The sequence below is a fragment of the Solea solea genome, chromosome 19 (genome assembly GCF_958295425.1).
Source record: "Solea solea chromosome 19, fSolSol10.1, whole genome shotgun sequence".
In the NCBI taxonomy this organism is placed as follows: domain Eukaryota; kingdom Metazoa; phylum Chordata; class Actinopteri; order Pleuronectiformes; family Soleidae; genus Solea; species Solea solea.
Window position 1 is genome coordinate 4586690 of NC_081152.1, and position 20748 is coordinate 4607437.

General features: G+C 42.1%; 2 protein-coding genes across 2 annotated transcripts; one reads left to right on the top strand and one right to left on the bottom strand.

Moving 5' to 3' along the window:
- Positions 1-174: 174 nt before the first annotated feature.
- LOC131446653 (arylsulfatase B-like) lies at positions 175-12792 on the bottom strand. Its single transcript, XM_058618037.1, has 8 exons — positions 12408-12792; positions 11096-11282; positions 10408-10598; positions 10057-10264; positions 7558-7801; positions 6397-6467; positions 1505-1636; positions 175-1435 (listed from the first exon to the last, which is right to left on the bottom strand). Exons 1-8 carry the CDS (start codon positions 12651-12653, stop codon positions 1179-1181), a joined length of 1536 nt encoding a protein of 511 aa, XP_058474020.1. The 5' UTR covers positions 12654-12792; the 3' UTR covers positions 175-1178.
- A 1191-nt stretch (positions 12793-13983) lies between these two features.
- Positions 13984-19295, top strand: LOC131445816 (arylsulfatase B-like). The gene is made up of 8 exons (XM_058616502.1): positions 13984-14412; positions 15694-15880; positions 16357-16547; positions 16924-17131; positions 17207-17450; positions 17556-17626; positions 17998-18129; positions 18522-19295. Exons 1-8 carry the CDS (start codon positions 14167-14169, stop codon positions 18776-18778), a joined length of 1536 nt encoding a protein of 511 aa, XP_058472485.1. The 5' UTR covers positions 13984-14166; the 3' UTR covers positions 18779-19295.
- The last annotated feature ends 1453 nt before the right edge of the window (positions 19296-20748 follow it).

Sequence of the window (20748 nt, forward strand, 5' to 3'; positions counted from 1 at the left end):
GAGGTCAAACACTAAGGAGCCAAAGGTCAAACTGGGTGTATGTATCAAGGAAGTTCAATTTCTGCCACTCAGACTCCAGTTATGTTAATTACCCATTTCAAAGCATCCCATTTTAGCTTCCACTATAAGGATATAAGGTTCAGTGTTTGACTTAAAGCAGAACTAGGCAGGATACTTACTTACATTCACATTTATTTACAGTTCAGTCGACAATGACAGATCAGCTGACCTGACCCTGGAACGGATTTTATGAAAATAAAAGAAATCTGAAAACAGAGAAATACAATTTTTCATCAACATTTCCATAACAACCTTAAAATATAATAAAATCCATCATTTTAACCGAGTGGCCTGTGAGACGAGTCTTAACCTACACATCCGTGAGAAGGACACGATGTCTACTTATTATAGAATAATAGAAATATTAAGTTAATTTATGCAGATGCTGAAAACCCCAACAGAAAATATTCCCTTTAAAGAACTGCAAATACATTCTCGTGTCTATTGCTGCTCCAATGACTGTGAACATGACACAGCAAAGACAAGTCTTGGCTCACATATGTACTATCTATACCAAATGACTGGCTCTTGCCCCCAAAGGCTAATTTGTTGCCAGATGATACTGAAGCTGATGGGTTCTGACATTGGTATTTAAACGATGTATGGATGTAAAATATTGTTTTTTTTTGCTTTCCTGCCGACAGCAGCGTCAAAAAGCTAAAAACAAATAAAAATACCATCAAGAGGCATCACAGTTTTTTTAACCAGGTTAAATAGTGCCTGCTTGTTCCTGGGCAGCTTCGTGATTGACACAATAAGGAGCCCCAGCTTCTCAAGAGCAGGAAAACAAAGTGCAAATACCTGAAACCACAGGGAGGAAGACACAAATCAGTAACACGTGTTGTAAACACAGTTTACGCAATCACTTCATTTGAACCCATGAGAGCTTTAAAGGATTGAAAAATGTTAATAAATGTGTAACATTTACCTCGATGCTTCTGTTTTGTATACAACAACCCTATATTTCCCACAAAACATAAATCAGCATGATGTGATTTATATTGCTTGATTAAAGATGCAATACTATCTGATTTAGACGTAATAAACTGTAATCACTGTAATGTAACTGTAATGTGGAAATTAATTCCACATTAATTCCTCATCACTGCCTTCTCCATCTAAGCCCAGGGTCCCCAGGCTCCCCTGGAAGTCGGGTCACACCTGGGGTCAGATTTGGGGTAGTTAACGGGCAAGGCACTCTTCTGGTATTGGCTGAGTCTATTGAGGAGATAATCCACCACACCAGTGAACCGATCTGATAAGTCGTATCTCTCCTGAGGATCTCTCTCTACGTCAAAGAGCATTACAGGCTTCAGTCGGTCACTCTGCGACAGGCTTGTGTTGTGGGGGGGCCGAGGGAACCACTTGTCACACCCTGGAAGTACAAAGATGAAGGGCATGAGCAGCAGTGGTGGTACAGTCAAGGGTGACAGAGGATACTGACCTGGGTTGCCAGTCAGCAGCTTCCACTGAGAGAGTCGAATAGCAGCGTGAATGGACACATTGAAGCTATACTGTGTCCAGGGTTCTCTGCTGGCCACCTCAGATAAAGCTACCCGATACTCCTTGCCTTCACCTGCAGAGAGAAGAGGACAGAGCTGATCATCAAAGTCATCCATCTACAAAACAATCATAAAAAAAATTCTGATTAAAAGGTTATCAGACAACTATCGAATGTAAAACACCCTCTGTAAAGTGTTAGGTTTGAGTTGGAGGAACTTATGCGTCTTTATTAAAAAGACATCTTTTAGGAAGCAGCAGAAATCTGCATAATACTGAATTATTTTACCAGTTTTTCTAACCTGGTAAAAATCTGTGTATCCAACTTGGTGTTGGTGTATGTGATGCTTGTAAAATTATTCGTTATTTATTTGTTGAAGCCTCTAGCCCAGTATTTGTGTTCCAATGGACTTTTTTTTTTTCTGGCCTTGAGAGAATTCTCAGGTCCATGCCGTGGGTTGACCCCAACAATATGGTCCCGATTAGACAGATTTTGGCCTCCTCACGCTGTCAAAAACAACTACTTCCTCACATCCTTTGCATATGGACAGAAAAGCTCCACCCACCCAAAGTTCCCGTTTTATAGAGCCGAATCGACCACAGCGACACGACGGGAGAATTCAAAGATTTCAGATCTCAGCACTTTTTGCGACCACATGTTAAAAGCTGTGACAGTGAAATCCTCACTGCTTGTTGTGTAAATGACATGCGGGTTTCCTGATCTTTTCACATGCACATGCACACACACGTGCACATGCACATGCACGTGCAGCCAACTCTGAACCAAACGTATCACAGGTCAGGCGTTAAAAAAATCAGCTCTTAAAATCTCGTTAAGCTGGTAACTCAAGAGCGGGGATGTAAATGATTACCAGTTAGAGCACATGTGTCAAACTGGTGGCTCGGGGGCCACATGTGGCCCTCCAATCGATTACATGAGGCCCGCCCACCACTGTGCAAGGTGATGGAATAGAGACAGAATATAAGACTCAATGTATTTGCCGGCAATATTTTTATAATAGTAATAAGACATTCGGTTGTAATCATAGCTTTATTAAATGTATTACACTCAACATGAAATAACATATATTTAAGCTGTTTTAATTACAATTATCCTCGTCATTATTTGCTAAATTTTCAATTTAATTCTCCGTTTTTGTGCATCATAAATATGGTTTTTTATATCAAAACAAGCACTTTTACTTTGCAATTCTGTCTAATATCATAATGAATATCTTATATTGCCCACCGGCTACTAAATAGTTGTTTTTCCCACTTTTTTCCTCGATGTTTTTCCCGCTTGACCAGACTAGATGCTCATTGGCCCCCAGGTCATTTGAGTTTGACACCCCTGAGTTAGAGGGTTAATTGACTTAATCCACAGTAACTACATTCAGAGTCATTGTGATTGGCGGAGTCATCCCTGACTTCAACCAAATTTCAGAATGACATGGGGTGTGTGAGGCGAATGGAGGGGCCAGAGACGGGTCTCAGGAAGGACGTTTTTGCATATTTCACACTCTGTGACTTTCTCTAAGCCAATTAGATCCCAAGAGCCACAACTTGGCAAATCCTGTAAGAAAAAATCTAGTGTGAACAAGGCTCAAATTACCCACGTTACCCAGGTAACATGTCCGTATTTAGGCACACCTGTGCCATTGTACAGTCCTCCCTGTGCATCTTCGACTATTATGACAATTGATGATTGAATTCATGAAGATCACGATCATGAATTTAAAATGCATTCATTATGAATTGTTGGTTAAGGAGGAATTTGCAAGTACGACAAATTACTCAGAGCTTTACAAATGTCAGAGTTAGATTTGAGGTCTTCATTCACTCTTTGTCCTCAGACACAGTGAGAAACACAGTCCATTTTCTCACATTAATTCTTCCCATGAGCACAGGACAAGAGAGTCTCAGTGCATGGCCTCCCTCGTCTGAATCCACAGCAGGGGGATCCACCAACAGGCTCAAGGAAAAAAAGGAAAAAAAGGGGGGGGGTTGAAGACAGAAGGAGAGCAAAGGAGTCCAGAGAGGAAAGTTGGGGGTGATTTAGGGCTTGGGTAAAGTCCAGACTTTCTCTCTCTCGTTCCACAAGTTCAAACTTTTTTAGTTGAGACCCTTATTCCCACACAGCACAAGAGCAGAGGGGAGGGATATTCTGAAAGGTTACTTGAAAGGAGAGAGGCATGTAAAGATAAAGGGAGCTAAATAGAGAACTCCAAAGAAGTATGAAGAGGGACGGAGAGACGGGCTCATCGGAAAGAGAGCGGAAGAAAAGAGGGATCTCGCACTGGAATGCACTCGGTTGTCATGGAGGAGGTTGACAATAAAGATTCAAACATAAAACATGGGGGTGAACGCTTCAGTGGGTCCCCTCATCGTCCATATGATTTAAATGGTGATGATGGAGAGGGGAAGGGAGGAGGGAGGATATAGCAGTAGACCGTGGATGGATGTAAAAAAATATACTCCAAAACCCCGTAATCTGGGAATAATCTGGGACCTCCTCATGAAATATAATTGAAGAATGCAGTTGAGTGGTGAGGAAACATGAGGATAAACCACGGCTCGATACCAAACTATCAAACATTTGTTGTGGACAAGAGATTATAATATTTTAATGGCCGAGCAGAAGGGAAATGGGCTTGTAACCGGAGGGGTGCCAGTTCAAATTCCCAACAGGTCAAGGGCTGGGGTACCCCTGAGCATGGTACCCAATCCCCATTGATCATCGGTAATTGGGCACTCAAATTCAGAATGTGATTAAAAAAAAGGGAAAGAAATGTACATGAAAGAGAAAAAATGGGATTCCATAAACCTTGGAAAAGAGCAGATGAATCAGACACTATGCAATACCTTCATGGGGGATGAAAACGGTACACATCTGCTCTCTTTAGAAATCCACTATGTGCCAATTATGTTACATCTGTGAAACATTTCTGTACAAAAACGCACTCCCTCCCATCCCTCGACTATTTCTGAAAGTACAACAAAGGTGCAGCGTCCTCCACAGAGTCAGAAATTGCCAGCCACAGAACCAGGACCCTGTGGTTCACCTAATAGTGAGTGCTTTTGACAAGAATGAGACTGTGAGACACTCCACGGTGTCTCACAGCTTAAAAAAACCTTACAGTTGCAAGACTCACTCATTTCCAGGAAACCGAGTTTCTATTTTACACACACACACACACACACACACACACACACACACACGGCTCACAAATGTCAGCGATCTCAGACGACTGATTAGACTTTCAACATTGACTGATTACATTTTCAACCTGATGTCATCAGTGCACATTCCAGAGATAAAAAAAATACAAAAAACACACACACACACACAATCATTTTAATCTATCAGCTCCACTGACGGTCATCCAGACACACCAGTGAGTGTTAGTTTAGTTAATTTCTAATAGGCTAAAACGCTGGGGTTTAGTCAGATGTTATGTAATCCACTTCCCCGCTCTGTTTTACTTGCGTCAGTTGGATTTTACAATGTCTGGTTGTTGTGAGTACTGGCTCAAACAATGAGGCCTTGATACTTGTGGCCTTGTTGGGTAAAAGAGAGAGTGGAAACAGTGGAATTACATCATTAGGAAAGAAGGAACACAATAATAGAAAGGGGGTAGCGCCGGTAAATGAGAGGGCTCAGGTTATCAAGAGCCCAGAGCGTTTAAAATCGGCCAGGAGTCTGCACAGGTTTCCTCCCGCAGTACAAAAACATACTGCTGAGGTTAACTGGTGACTCTGAGTCGTCTGGAGTGGTGAAGGATCATCTGTCCTGTGACAGACTGTGGTGACCTGCCCACTGTGAACCCCTCCTCTCCGGCCTCAGGCATCTGCCCCATACATAGATAATGGGTAGGTGGATGGGAGTTAAACTAGTGGTTCCCAGAGTGATGCAAGGTCAGCAGATAATTAAAGGGGATGTAGTCGACAGCCAAGGGGATAACTGAGCTTCATCCTCTGGAAACCATGAGTGTTGTGCCAGTAAATTTAAATGAAAACAAATGAACGCAGTTTTAAGAAAACATTCCAGCACAGTTCACAGGTTTCTGAACAACTCCGGATCCAACAGGTGCAGCTGAGAACGCCGTTTTTGCAGTGAACTCAACAAAATATTCCGATTTATCCTCTAAAAGGACGATTATATAATGATATTCCTCAGTATGTGTTTAGAAATGGGCCTGATGGGAGCTGCAGGAGAAGATAGAAGACCAGCAGAGTCTGTAAGATCTTGGATTTATCTTCAATTCATCTGTCAACTATTTTCTCGGTGAATCGAGTCCTTGTTTGGTCCGTAAAGAAAATGTTGGAAAATGTTGATCGGTGTTCACCAAACCTGGAAATAATGACGTTCTTGAACGTCTTGTTATGTCCCCAAACCAAAGCTATTCAGTATTAATGATTTCTTATGGAGCAAAGACGCCAGAAAATAGTCAATAATCGATGAATCAAATAATCATTATTACTTAAATACTTTTGGTTTTCATTAGCCTAGAATAAACCTTTATAACGTAACCTAACTCCCTCAAGATCTGTGTTTCAAAAAAAAGAGCTGCTGGATGTCCTCCATTGTTGTCTGGGGTCTGCTGTGCCGTGTTGCGTTCAATGTCGCCGTCCCCGTTGTCGAAGCACCGATACAACGCCACGTTGCGGGGGCCATCGGTGTGGCCCCGCTGTGGTTGTCATGTGTGAATAGTACACTTAAAGAAATGTTCAGATTCAAATCTCCGGACTTTACCCGCAATTTTGATCTCTTGGTTGAACCCAAGCCTCCCGCTGCGTTCTGAAGAGAATGAACGGTCAATGAAAAGGGGAACTTACATTGAGTATAGTCGTCAAACATAGGGTCGATGTTGTGCAGCAGCTCCTGTCTGGGTGAGGGAAGCCCATAGCTGTAACACAAGAGTAAGTGTTCCTCTTAAAACACACAACCAAAAGATACACACATGCACAACAACGTGGAACACATGGACTGCGAGGTCCACTCGGAGCTGTAAATATGAACCAGCTGGCCGCTGTTCACCAGGCACAGTCACATGCTCCGACCGCACTCCACCACCGAGAAAGCGCACCGCTCTCACTGACCACAGTGTGTGATAACACAACTAAAATAACTCTCCCTCTCTGCTGCCTGCCCTGCCTACTGTTTAACTTTCATTTGGTTCCTATTTCACGGGCCAAGCTGTCAGGCTGCCGTTGTCTGGAAGCGGTGAGCCAATGAAACACAACGTGAAAGCGTAAAGCAGTGAAAACAAACAGCAGTTTGTTCCCCAGTGTTGTTGTGCGGCTCGCACAGCGGCGCGAGCAGCGTTTTGGGTCAGCTGACGTACGCCGGCCGACCGAGTCATGTAGAGACTACGTGAGTAGTAGTTTGCGGTGCTGGCTGAGCCTTGATTTTCTGCTGGAGCTCTGCTGCAGGCCTCAATTTCACCTCCTCCACTGTGGTGTCCACATTTAGTTTACAAACATAAAGAGTCTCAGTGACAGCTGATGTGATGACCACGCACAAATGTGAGAACGGACGACTTGTTTAATCACTAAAATACTGCTGATATATCTATAGATATAAATAATTCAACATAGTAGGATTTGTAGCTTTCACAGTTGTGAGAGACAAAGCTGCGGATGGAGAGTGGGTCATGATAAAAAAACAACAAGGATGGAGGGACTGTGGATTTGTGTGAGAATGACTGATGGAATTTCCTTCTCTTTGAGCTCCTATTGCCACAGTAACAAAGGGCTTATTGAAGAAGCAGGAGCTCCTATAAGAAAAAGACGCTGGGTCAGGGAGACAGGGAGACAGGGAGACAGGCAGAGGCAGTTTGAGCGTGAGGGAGTTTGGGAAAGACTCAGGAAGGGGCACACAGAGAGGGTAGACTGTCACAACTCAAGAGCTGCTCTCATTCCTGCTTCCACTGCAGGCCACAGGCTGACCTGCCACAAAGGGAACAGTCCGAGTCCGAGCTTTTTCCCCCCGCTCACCTGATCGCTTTCCACACGTCGAATCCATCCAGGGGCTTTGTGGTGTTGATGCTCCCTCCTGCCAGGCCAACAAATGTAGGCAGCCAATCAGAGATGTGGATGAGTTTGTCGCTGACAGTTCCGAGTTGTTTCAGTAGCGGGCTGGCGACAAATCCCACGCCACGGACCCCGCCTTCCCACAGGGTCCCTTTCCGGCCTCGCAGTGGCCAGTTGCTGGCACCAGACATTGTTTGACCCCCGTTATCTGCCAACATGAGGAGGGAAAACGAGACAAAGGCAAATACAGGGTTTTACATTAGAATGTTAACAAGGATCTAGACTAATCAAAGTTGTAGTGCATTATAGAGCTGAAACAAGTAATTGATTACTACGTTAATCGACAACTATTTTGATAATCGATCAATCGGTTCAAAGCTTCTTTCATGATCAAAACAAAATTTCTGATTGTTACGCTTCTTAAATGTGAGTATTTTCTTCGTTTCTTTACTCTGGACAACAAAGAAATCATTAAAATTGAATCATTTTGGTTTGTGGACAAAACAAGACATTTGAGAACAACATCATTTCCAGGTTTGACGAACACCGCTCAACATTTTTCAATCGATTCATCGAGAAAATAATCGTCAGATTATGGGATTATGAAAATAATCGTTAGTTGCAGCATTATAACTTTTATAAACAAACACCCACTATATTCAACCAGCGTCAAATAAAGCGAATCAGCTCCACATGACTCGTGGTTTTATGCCAAAACGCTACATACAAGTAAAGTTTCCAGTCCAACATCGAGATAAAGCAGTGAACATCCACTGGCAGCCATGTTCTCCAGTCAAGACACGTGTCTCTGTGTCTCAGGTGTCCAGTACCTTGTACAACCTTCATCCAAGACCGTGAACAGTCATGTTCATCCGTTTGTCTCCCCCAACTCGACAGATAGTCCTGCACAACATCCAACACATTACACATACTGCACACACACACACACACACAGAGCCAGCTGATTGTCATCCTCTCAATCAGTCAGTCCAGTATAAACAGTCTCGACCAATCATATTCAGCCAAAGCTCCCCTTTCAGTGGCCGACTGTCATGCACCCAAGTGCAGGAAGTAGTCTGTGTCGATTCCTGAACTGTTCTGGAAAAGACCGTCAGCCCCTTAAATGCCTTTTCAAGCTGCTCTGGCTCTCTGCTGACCACTTCTCTCCCCCCCTCCTCCCCCCACACCCCCCAACACACACATCCACTGTGTCTCTCTCGCTCATTTGTTCAGAGCGGAGTCCCAGTGAGGCCGTCAGCTGGCTGAACACTTCATTATAAAGGAACAAGTTCAGGGCTCATTTCTTTCCCATTGGGCTTGACACATATGGAAAAATCCCTAATAAAGCCGTTGTTTGATATTTTTTTAGATAACCTTTCAGTAAAGGGACGATTAAGCCGTTATTAATGAATTATATTTTGGTCACATTAGAGATTATATAACCAGTGAAAAGCATATGGCGGGCAGAATCCTGTGAGACAGAGCCAACGTAAATGTGCAGAAGTACAATGAAACAGGCCACCTATTACACACTGCATCCATAAAAGAAAACCTCACACTTTACTCACAGCATTGTTCCTCTCCTCTAATCACCCATTTAAACCCCTAAAAATAACCCTTAAAAGGAATTACCTACTTCAGATGCAATTCATTATAAGTTCCACATGTGGAAACAAATGAGTAGGCACATGTTTACATAATGGCTTGAGACTCATCTTGGCCTTATTATGTTCTCCCAAAGGTTAAAAGCAGGGATATTTTTCAAGAGTCAACAGAAGCGGCACCAGCAGAAGATACATGAGCCAAGTGTCGTCGTCCTCCCCCTCTTTCTGCAAATGAAACAAACACAGCGGAACACTGGTCTCTAGTGGACAACCTGAGAATTAAACATATAATTTAATTCTACTTTACTCTACTGATTTGTTTTCTATTCTGGCACTACTTAAAAATACTAATATTTTCATTAATAAACAATCTGTCAATTACTTTTTAGTTAGGTTTTTTTTCTGTCTGATAAATGACACTTGCTTATTTTGCCTGCATAGATCCTATAATCGACTCTTAGGGTGCTTTCATAGCGTTTCTCCCCTAGATCGGTTCTAATGGGCTTGTGTGAACACAGCAATCGCACGCTGTTCCGGCAGAAAACGAGCTGCATTTACCCACGAACCGGTATGACCAACAACGCTGTTAGAAACAACTTTGGTAAACAGAGTTTCGAGCTTGTTATGTATCAGTTTCTCTGTTGTCCTCCTCCTTCCTTTTCTTCTCCCTCCGAGCAGGTACCTGCCTACCTCACCTGTGCTTATGAGTCTATTCAGCGGAGTATATAAAGCGTAGAAAAGAACTGCCACCTTGTGTCTCCTCTTCATGTTTTTATATAATAACAACCAGTTCATTATCCCTCATTCATCACACGTTTGACAGCCAATACTTCAAAAACCTCGCACGACGGAAACATACCTGTCGAGAACACAAGCACCGTGTTGTCCCAGAGTCCAGCCTCATACAAAGCCTGGGTGATGTTGCCCACAGCTTGGTCCATAGCTGACACCATGCCAGCGTAGATCCTGCGATAATTGTCTTTGATGAACTGGTAAGGTTTCATGTATCGCTCTGGCACCTGCATGGGAGAATGGACCGCCTGCAGTGCCACGTAGAGGAAGAGCGGCTAAACAACAACAAAAAACAAAAAAAGAAGACAAAATGTGATGGTTCCTCTTCTCTGTGACTCAGAAAAAAGGCCCTTAGTTGTAATGTCTATGATGTGTCCTCACCAAGATATAGAAACAAGTTTGTGAGCGTGTGTGTCACCTTGTTGGAGTTGTGGTTTTGGATGACGCTGATGGCCTTTTGGCTGAACAGCTCCGTTGAATATTGTCCTTTGTATGTAGTAGCGACCTCTTCTCCATCCCTCAGGTCCAAGGCACAGAAACTCTCATTTAAACCATAGTCGGAAGCACAGGATGTATGACTGTAGTAGTCCTCGCTGCCTGCCAGGTAGCCTGCAGGAGACAATGAGCCCAAAAACAATTGCTTAATGTTATGATTCGTGCAGCTGAGACAACGCAGGCTGTTAAATTCTATTTTGTCCCTTTACTTTTTAAGGGTTCTGTTGGATTCACTCTATAAAACACATTTAAACATTGTTCTGTTCTTGCTCAACCACTAACAACTAGAAAGAATTGAATTGTTGCCTCACAGCAAGAAGGTCTGGGTCTGCACCCCGGTCTGAACCAGGCCCTTTCTGTGTGGGAGTGAGTTTGCAAGATCTCCTCATGTGTGCATGGGTTTTCTCCAGACATTGCATTCTAAATTGACCTTAGTGTGAGTTGAGTGAATTGTTGGTCTTTGTGTGTCCAGGATGTACCCTAATCAATTCACATTGATTAATTGGTTATCAATATTTTAATTGATAACCAATGAAAACATTATCTATGCTACATCACATGAACTTATATAAAGATAAATCATCTTTCTCAACACTTTAAAATATACAAACCAAAGTATGTATCAAAGCCCCGGCGGGTGGGCAGACAGTCCTTCTTGTACATGCCCAGGTGCCACTTGCCCACCATATGTGTAGCATAGCCAGACTCCTTCAGATACTGGGGCAGGAACTTCTCATCCAGAGGTACACAGTAGGGCTGACAGGGCCAGATAATCCCGTGTTGCATACCTGTGTGAATCTGCAGAGGAGAACAATTATACTTTGTTTTTGTTTGAAAAGCACACAGAGTCAAGACGGATCTAAGAGGCTATGTGGGGACAGAAATGCAAACAGACGTTTCAGAACAAGTGAGGCAACTTTATTTCACGCCGCTTGACGTAAGACTAGAGGGATGAATAAACAACTACAACAATCCATCAACTAAACTGAAGTGAAAATGTTGGTTTGTAGTCAAAACAAGACATTTGAGGAAGTAGGTGGTTGGTGGTTTGAGAAACATGTTTCAACATTTTCTGACATTACATTAATCAAACAAGTCATTTATGAATTGAATAAATAATGGGCTGGTAAATTCATAATGAATCTAATTGTTTATTACGTCCACAATCAGATTTGTTCATTAATATGTCCACTTTTTTGTCTCTTTTATTTGCACCTGAGAGAGCAGATGGACTGTTATTAATGATAACTAAGGATAATGAATGATACATACACTTTCATTGTTCAATGAACACTCAGTAATTAATGCCAAGGATGGAAGATATTTGACTTTTTGCTGATATCCAATATGCCGATATATTGGGAGTGCTTGGGCTGATAACTAATAAAGTGTATATAGAGCAAATGTGTATAATCACAGTATTGTCAAATGAGACAATCTGAAGTGGGATAGGATGAGTTACTGAAATTGTACGATTATTGTGTGTTACTGTGTGTTATGGGAGCGGCAGCTAGCCCACTGCACTTTGAATGCTTTCTCTAATTAATAATAAAAAAAAATAATAAAAATAATTTGAAAGTGGACAGCAATATTTGCTTCTTTACTTCGATGAATGGAAGGTGCACAGAAGATAAACAACATAAAAAAAATTCATGTTGTCACATTTCATAGTGATAAAGCCAAAAAACAACAATGACACTGGTTTGGAGTAAATAACACAACTATGATTAATGCATTTTAAAGTGTTTCATTTGTATCAATAATAGTCTGATGGGAGGGGGCCCCACAAATCAAATTCAGCTTAGAGCCCCAAACAGGCTTGGACCAGCCCTGGTGATAATGACAGTACTTTTTAAACATTTAAAGTCATTAATTTCGTCACAAGCACTGTATTAACCACCCGTATCGCACTTCTCCTCTCACCTGGTACCTCCCGGTCATGAGCTGGTTGCGGGAGGGGGTGCAGATGGGCTGGACGTAGTAGTTCTCCAGACGGACCCCACTGGCTGATATTTTGTCCAGGTTAGGAGTGTTGATTTCTGACCCGTGGTATCCCACATCGTTCCAGCCGTAATCGTCGGCGAGGATTAAGACTATGTTTGGCTGCTGAGCAACAACAACCACAGGGAAAGCAAAGAAACACACAAGCAGGAAAAGTCCCTCACTCATCTTAGTGTCGCAGTCACACAGCGGCTTAAGTCTCACCGAGTCCACGACCGAGACAAGCAGCTCAGCATGTGACCTGCATACGCATCACTTGGAACCTGTTTTTATTTATTAAAACCACCCACGGAACTTTAACCGCTCCCGGTTCCGCAAATCACAAGCACGGCTCCTGGGCAACTGTATAGGTGCAGCGCCCCCTCAGACAGTTGTTTTCATGGTACTGCAACAACAAATACTCATGCGGCCCAAAAAGCAGTTTTTCCGTTTGACCACTTTGTAAAAGAGACGCCTGTAAAAGTGTCCACAGGACACATTGAGAGGCTTTTATAGATCTTTAGATTCTATATTTTCTATCCATAGAGTTTCATATTTGTATAACTTTCCTAAAGGCCATAAAAAGCCCGGAAAAAATCTTATTTCCCAGAGTGACGTCACAGCTGAGTACGAGCACGCCAAAGCGCGGTCATGTGGCGTCTCGGGAACGGCGCTACTGTCAGTGAACCACACGATAGGAAAACTTTATTTGAATAAATTAAGGAAATGGGGGATTTCGTTTACATTTTTTAAATTTATTTATTTAAAATATTACGACAAAGCAGGTTTTAGGTCTTATCGTCACTATCAGTTCATAAAGTTACTGAACTTGTGAATTAGAGTTGAAGATAAACAGGTTGAGTGAACTAATCTGGAGTTATAAAACTACTTTTAACACTTTGTTATTGTTTCTAACAATATGATCATGAGTCTGCAGGTGTTCTGGCTTTATTTTAATATGTTATGATTATTGTATTAATATAATATCAATGTAAGAATGATGATACTACTACTACTACTAATAACAATAATAATAATAATAATAACAATAATAATATTGTTGATTGGTTGTGAGCTTTATAAATGTGAAAGCAACATTATTGGACAACAACATTACATACAGTAGTAGAATTATTTAAAATGTGTTTACTCATAAGTTTGATGATGTCAAATAAACATACAGTTAACAGAAAATGTTATACAATGTGTTTTTTTCAGTTGACAGTAACTTTGATTATTATCATACAGTATATGTCCGTTAAATGACGAGCTGGGGCGGATCAACATTTTTAAAATGCATCACAAATACACTAGATGCTAAATACAGCATTGTGAAATAACATGTATGAAAATATGTCATATTAAATTCTTAAATATCACAGTAAACAAGATAGTTCTTCTTTCTCAGCAGCTGTCAATACTGTGTTACTCCCATCACGCCTTTAACTGTTCGTGAACGCGCCGAGCAAGTCGAGAACGCGGACGGCTCCGAAAAAGTGTCTGACTTCCGGGTACGTCACAGGAAGAGGCACGAGCACATGACTTGACAGCAATTATGAGCCGGGAGCGGTTAAAGTTCCGTGGGTGGTTTTAATAAATAAAAACAGGTTCCAAGTGATGCGTATGTAGGTCACATGCTGAGCTGCTTGTCTCGGTCGTGGACTCGGTGAGACTTAAGCCGCTGTGTGACTGCGACACTAAGATGAGTGAGGGACTTTTCCTGCTTGTGTGTTTCTTTGCTTTCCCTGTGGTTGTTGTTGCTCAGCAGCCAAACATAGTCTTAATCCTCGCCGACGATTACGGCTGGAACGATGTGGGATACCACGGATCAGAAATCAACACTCCTAACCTGGACAAAATATCAGCCAGTGGGGTCCGTCTGGAGAACTACTACGTCCAGCCCATCTGCACCCCCTCCCGCAACCAGCTCATGACCGGGAGGTACCAGGTGAGAGCCCCCGCCCTCTGCTGCTCATGGCCGTGCTTTAGTTTCCTGGTCAGGCGAGAGGAGAAGTGCGATACTGGTGGTTAATACAGTGCTGGTGACGAAATTAATGACTTTAAATGTTTAAAAAGTACTGTCATTATCACCAGGGCTGGTCCAAGCCTGTTTGGGGCTCTAAGCTGAATTTGATTTGTGGGGCCCCCTCCCATCAGACTATTATTGATACAAATGAAACACTTTAAAATGCATTAATCATAGTTGTGTTATTTACTCCAAACCAGTGTCATTGTTGTTTGTTTGGCTTTGATTATCACTATGAAATGTGACAACATGAATGTTTTTTTATGTTGTTTATCTTCTGTGCACCTTCCATTCATCCAAGTAAAGAAGCAAACATTACTGTCCACTTTCAACTTGTTATTATTATTGTTATTATTAATTCTAGAAAGCACTCAAAGAGCAGTGGGCTAGCTGCCGCTCCCATAAAACACAGTAACACACAATAATCGTACAATTTCAGTAACTCATCCTATCCCACTTCAAATTGTCTCATTTGACAATACTGTGATTATACACATTTGCTCTATATACACTTTATTAGTTATCAGCCCAAGCACTCCCAATATATCGGCATATTGGATATCAGTAAAAAGTCAAATATTGTGCATCTTTAGCATTAATACCTGAGTGTACATTGAACAATGAAAGTGTATGTATCATTCATTATCCTTAGTTATCATTAATAACAGTCCATCTGCTCTCTCAGGTGCAAATAAAAGAGACTAAAAAGTGGACATATTAATGAACAAATCTGATTGTGGATGTAATAAACAATTAGATTCATTATGAATTTACCAGCCCAGTATTTATTCAATTCATAAATGACTATAAATGTCAGAAAATGTTGAAACATGTTTCTCAAACCGCCAACCAGCTACTTCCTCAAATGTCTTGTTTTGACTACAAACCAACATTTTCAGTTCAGTTTCACGGAGGACGAAAGAAACTAGAGCACTTTCAGATTTAAGAAGCTGAAATCACAGATACTGTTTTTATCTCTTAATTAATTATCCCACATAGACCTGATGATGCATCATAATAGTTGATGGATTTTTGTAGTTGTTTATTCATCCCTCTAGTCTTACGTCAAGCGGCGTGACATAAAGTTGCCTCACTTGTTCTGAAACGTCTGTTTGCATTTCTGTCCCCACATAGCCTCTTAGATCCGTCTTGGCTCTGTGTGCTTTTCAAACATAAACAAAGTATAAATGTTCTCCTCTGCAGATTCACACAGGTATGCAACACGCGATTATCTGGCCCTGTCAGCCCTACTGTGTACCTCTGGATGAGAAGTTGCTGCCCCAGTATCTGAAGGAGTCCGGCTACGCTACACACATGGTGGGCAAGTGGCACCTGGGCATGTACAAGAAGGACTGTCTGCCCACCCGCCGGGGCTTTGATACATACTTTGGTTTGTATATTTTAAAGTGTTGAGAAAGATGATTTATCTTTATATAAGTTCATGTGATGTAGCATAGATAATGTTTTCATTGGTTATCAATTTTCCACAGTAATGCTATACTTAAAACACATACATATTCTATAGAGACCTGATTAATTGCCTTGTGTACTTGCGTACTTGGAGTTTCACAAGGACACATCTATAGAGAAGTATGCATCATAAGAAACAGCGATCGTCTGCTGGTTTATCCTCCACATTAGGATTTTGTGGAGAGTTGACAGAGGGTGAAAGGCAGGTTACGTCCTGGACACACAAAGACCAACAATTCACACTCACACTAAGGTCAATTTAGAATGCAATACCTGGAGAAAACCCACGTGCACATGAGGAGAACATGCAAACCCCACATAGAAAAGGCAATTAACTAGAAAGCTGCACGAATCATAACATTAACCAATTGTTTTTGGGCTCATTGCTTCCTGCAGGCTACCTGACAGGCGGCGAGGACTACTACAGTCATATACGCTGTGCTTCCGACTCTGCTTTAAATAAGAGTTTCTGTGCCTTGGACCTGAGGGATGGAGAAGAGGTCGCTACTACATACAAAGGACAATATTCAACGGAGCTGTTCAGCGAAAAGGCCACCAGTGTCATCGAAAACCACAACTCCAACAAGGTGACACACACGCTCAGAAACTTGTTTCTATAGCTTGGTGAGGACACATCATAGACATAATGCATTCCCTTAACCTTAACCATTACAACTAAGGGCCTAAACCCAATTTTAACTCTATTCCTAACCCTGAAAAAAGCCCTTTAATGTCCAGACAAAGTGTCCCCAAAGGTTTTTACCTTTACTGGACCAGAGATTGCGTCTCATCACCTGTCACAAATGAAACATATGAGATGAGCTGTGTTCCCAAAACAATCCTGCCTACTGCTGCTTTAATGATTGTCCAGACCTTTGACTTAGAGTTTCAGAACCAGCTTTTTTTTCTGAGTCACAGAGAAGAGGAACCATCACATGTCCTCTTTTGTTTGTTTGTTTTTAGCCACTCTTCCTCTACGTGGCCCTGCAGGCCGTCCATTCTCCCATGCAGGTGCCAGAGCGATACATGAAACCTTACCAGTTCATCGAAAACCATGATCGCAGGATCTACGCTGGCATGGTGTCAGCTATGGACCAAGCTGTGGGCAACATCACAGAGGCTTTGCATCGGGCTGGACTCTGGGACAACACGGTGCTTGTGTTCTCGACAGGTATGTTTATCGTACTGAACGATACTGTTTCCGTCGGGCGAGGTTTTTGAAGTCTTGGCTGTCTCATGTTGGCAGATAACGGAGGTCAGACAATGACTGGTGGCAGCAACTGGCCACTGCGAGGCCGGAAATGGTCACTGTGGGAAGGCGGGGTCCGTGGAGTTGGATTTGTCGCCAGCCCGCTACTCAAACAACCTGGAAGTGTCAGCGACAAACTCATCCACATCTCTGATTGGCTGCCTACATTTGTTGGCCTGGCAGGAGGGAGCATCAACACCACAAAGCCCCTGGATGGATTCGACATGTGGAAATCGATCAGGTGAGCGGGGGAATAAAGATTCTCACAGATCTGGGAATTCACTGCTCGGACTGTTCCCTTCGTGCAATCGTGTGTTTACGAGGAACACTTACTCTTATGTTACAGCTATGGGCTTCCCTCACCCAGACAGGAGCTGTTGCACAACATCGACCCTATGTTTCAAGACGAAACTCCATGTAAGTTCCCTTTTCCACTGACCGTTCATTCTCTTCATAATGCAGCAGGAGGCTGCAGTTGACACGTGTAATTTGATCATATAAACTGTTTTTTTTTATAGGTTTGCTTGTACAGTCTTCAAGAAATGACAGCTTTTCAACCTTTATTGTTTATGTCACTTTTCCAATCACTAGATTACTGCTGCTTCCCAAAGGACATCTTTTTCTTCCTAAAATATTTACTGTCACAGTCTTCCAACACTAACTTTACACTTTACAGAGGGTGTCTTACATTACAATCGTTGTCCGATAACCTTTTAACCACCTAACCTTTCTGATTGTTTTGTAGATGGATGACTTTGATGATCAGCTCTGTCCTCTTCTCTCTGCAGGTCAAGACGAGGAGTATCGGTTAGCTTTATCTGAGGTGGCCAGCAGAGAACCCTGGACACAGTATAGCTTCAATGTGTCCATTCACGCTGCTATTCGAGTCTCTAACTGGAAGCTGCTGACTGGCAACCCAGGTCAGTGTCCTCTGTCACCCATAATGACATGTTTAGTCAAAGTGCGGAGTGGAAAATGAAGCACACATGGAGCCAGAACTGTACAAAGAGGCAGTGAGACTGTAAGACTGATTGTTGGTGAATTTGTGAATTCATGAGGTGATGAAGTGAGGAGAGAGGGGAAGGATATAAGATTCAAACCAGCCAGAAAAAGAATAAATCGGGTGATAAATCGTCCTGAGGATAGATTTGTAGTTGCACACACAGTTTGTCCGAAACAGCCTCCAAATGTGATTCAAGGTACATTCACATGGTGCATTCACACTTTGTAGAACTCAACAACTGAATAGACGATGACTGACCCTTGACTGTACCACCACTGCTGCTCATGCCCTTCATCCTTGTACTTCCAGGGTGTGACAAGTGGTTCCCTCGGCCCCCCCACAACACAAGCCTGTCGCAGAGTGACCGACTGAAGCCTGTAATGCTCTTTGACGTAGAGAGAGATCCTCAGGAGAGATACGACTTATCAGATCGGTTCGCTGGTGTGGTGGATTATCTCCTCAAAAGACTCAGCCAATACCAGAAGAGTGCCTTGCCCATTAACTACCCCAAATCTGACCCCAGGTGTGACCCGACTTCCAGGGGAGCCTGGGGACCCTGGGCTTAGATGGAGAAGGCAGTGATGAGCAGCCATACGGGATGGGTTTATTGAAAAATGTTATACATTTATTCAGGGACAGATTTCGTCTAGGTCCTTCTTTTTCAATCCTTTAAAGCGCTCATCGGTTCAAATGAAGTGTTTACGACACGTGTTACTGATTTGTAACTTTCTCACTGTGGTTTCAGGTATTTGCACTTTTTTTTTTTTTTTAGCTTTTTGACGCTGCTGTCGGCAGGAAAGGGAAAAAAAACTATTTTTTATGTCCGTACATCGTTTAAATACCAATCTCAGAACCCATCAGCTTCAGTATTATCTGGCAACCAATTAATAAAAAAAAATGTAACTGATGGATTTTATTATATTTTTAGTTTGTTATGGAAATGTTGATCAAAAATTGTATTTCTCTGTTTTCAGATTTCTTTTATTTTCATAAAATCCGTTCAAGGGTCAGGCCAGCTGTGTGTTTTTTTATCTATCTGTCATTGTCGACTGAACTGTAAATAAATGTGAATGTGAGGGATTTCTGCTGGATTTCAGGTCTCTCTTATATTATAACTCCCAAAACCCAGGAGGAGTTTTGACTGGAGGGAGTAGAAAATGAAACAAAGCACAATAAAGTATAATAAATTAAATAAATAATAGTTAGAGTCACCTTGTCTTAATCTATTATCACTCTTCCAGTGTCTGAAGAAATGTGAGAAAGAGGAGGATGATGAGAGCAAATTAAAAGTCTGTCATTCTTTTTTTTGTTACGTGCCCACCACTGACACTTGGTCCGAGCCTTGAAACTGCAGCGCTAATTTTTAGACCCACTCGTGGGGGGCGGGACCTCATTCCCAGAATGTAAACAGTGTCCACCCAGTGGGCACGTAACAAAGAAAATAATGAAGATATTTCTCAACTCAGGGAAACTGAGGTTGGGAAGCACAATTTTTCAAAAAATACTACCACTATTCTAGTAATACAAAGCTAAATGCAAGTGAAGTGAAGTATTCCTTTAAGTCAGGGGTGTCAAACTCAAATGACCCAATGAGCATCTAGTCTGGTCAAGTGGGGGCCGACATAGAGGGAAAAAAAGTGGGAAAAATAACTATTTAGTAGACGGTGGGCAATATAAGATATTCATTATGATATTAAACAGAATTGCAAAGTAAAATTACTTGTTTTGATATAAAATGATTCACAATAAAAAAAAATTATGATGCACAAAAACAGAGAATTAAATTGAAAATTTAGCAAATAATGACGAGGATAATTGTGATTAAAACAGCTTAAATATATGTAATTTCATGTTGAGTGTAATACATTTAATAAAACAATGATTACAACCGAATGTCTTATTACTATTATAAAAATGTAATCGATTGGAGGGCCACATGTGGCCCCCGGGCCACCAGTTTGACACATGTGCTTTAAGTGCATACAATTTGGGGAGAAATTATTTTGCCAGGTATCTCCAGGTAAGGGATCATTTCAACAAAGAAATTAAACAATCAGTGAATAATGACCCAAACCTCACTCATTCATTTTCTACCACTTTATGCCACATGAGGGTCACCATGTGGACATAGGGCGAAAAGCGGCGTACACCCTTGACAAGTCACCAGTCCACCACACACAGCCACAGAAAGAGACAAACAACAATCCGCTCTCACAGTCAATTTAGAATGTCCAGTTTCCCCTAATCCTCAAATAATCTGTGAGAGGAAACCAGAGACAACAAGGCAATCAGAGATGGCAGACACGCACCAAGCCTCTGTCGCCCTCTGTTGGTCATATTGCCAAGTGCGGAAACACAAACAGACACACAGAGCCACTACAGACAATACTTCACTCCCACTTCATGGGGTGAATTAATAACCCACGACGGCACATGGGGAGAACATGCAAACTCCATGCTGAAAAGCCCTTGTGCCGACCGGGTCGCAAACCCTTGCTGCATAGGCAAAAGAGCTAACCACTACACCCACCGCGTG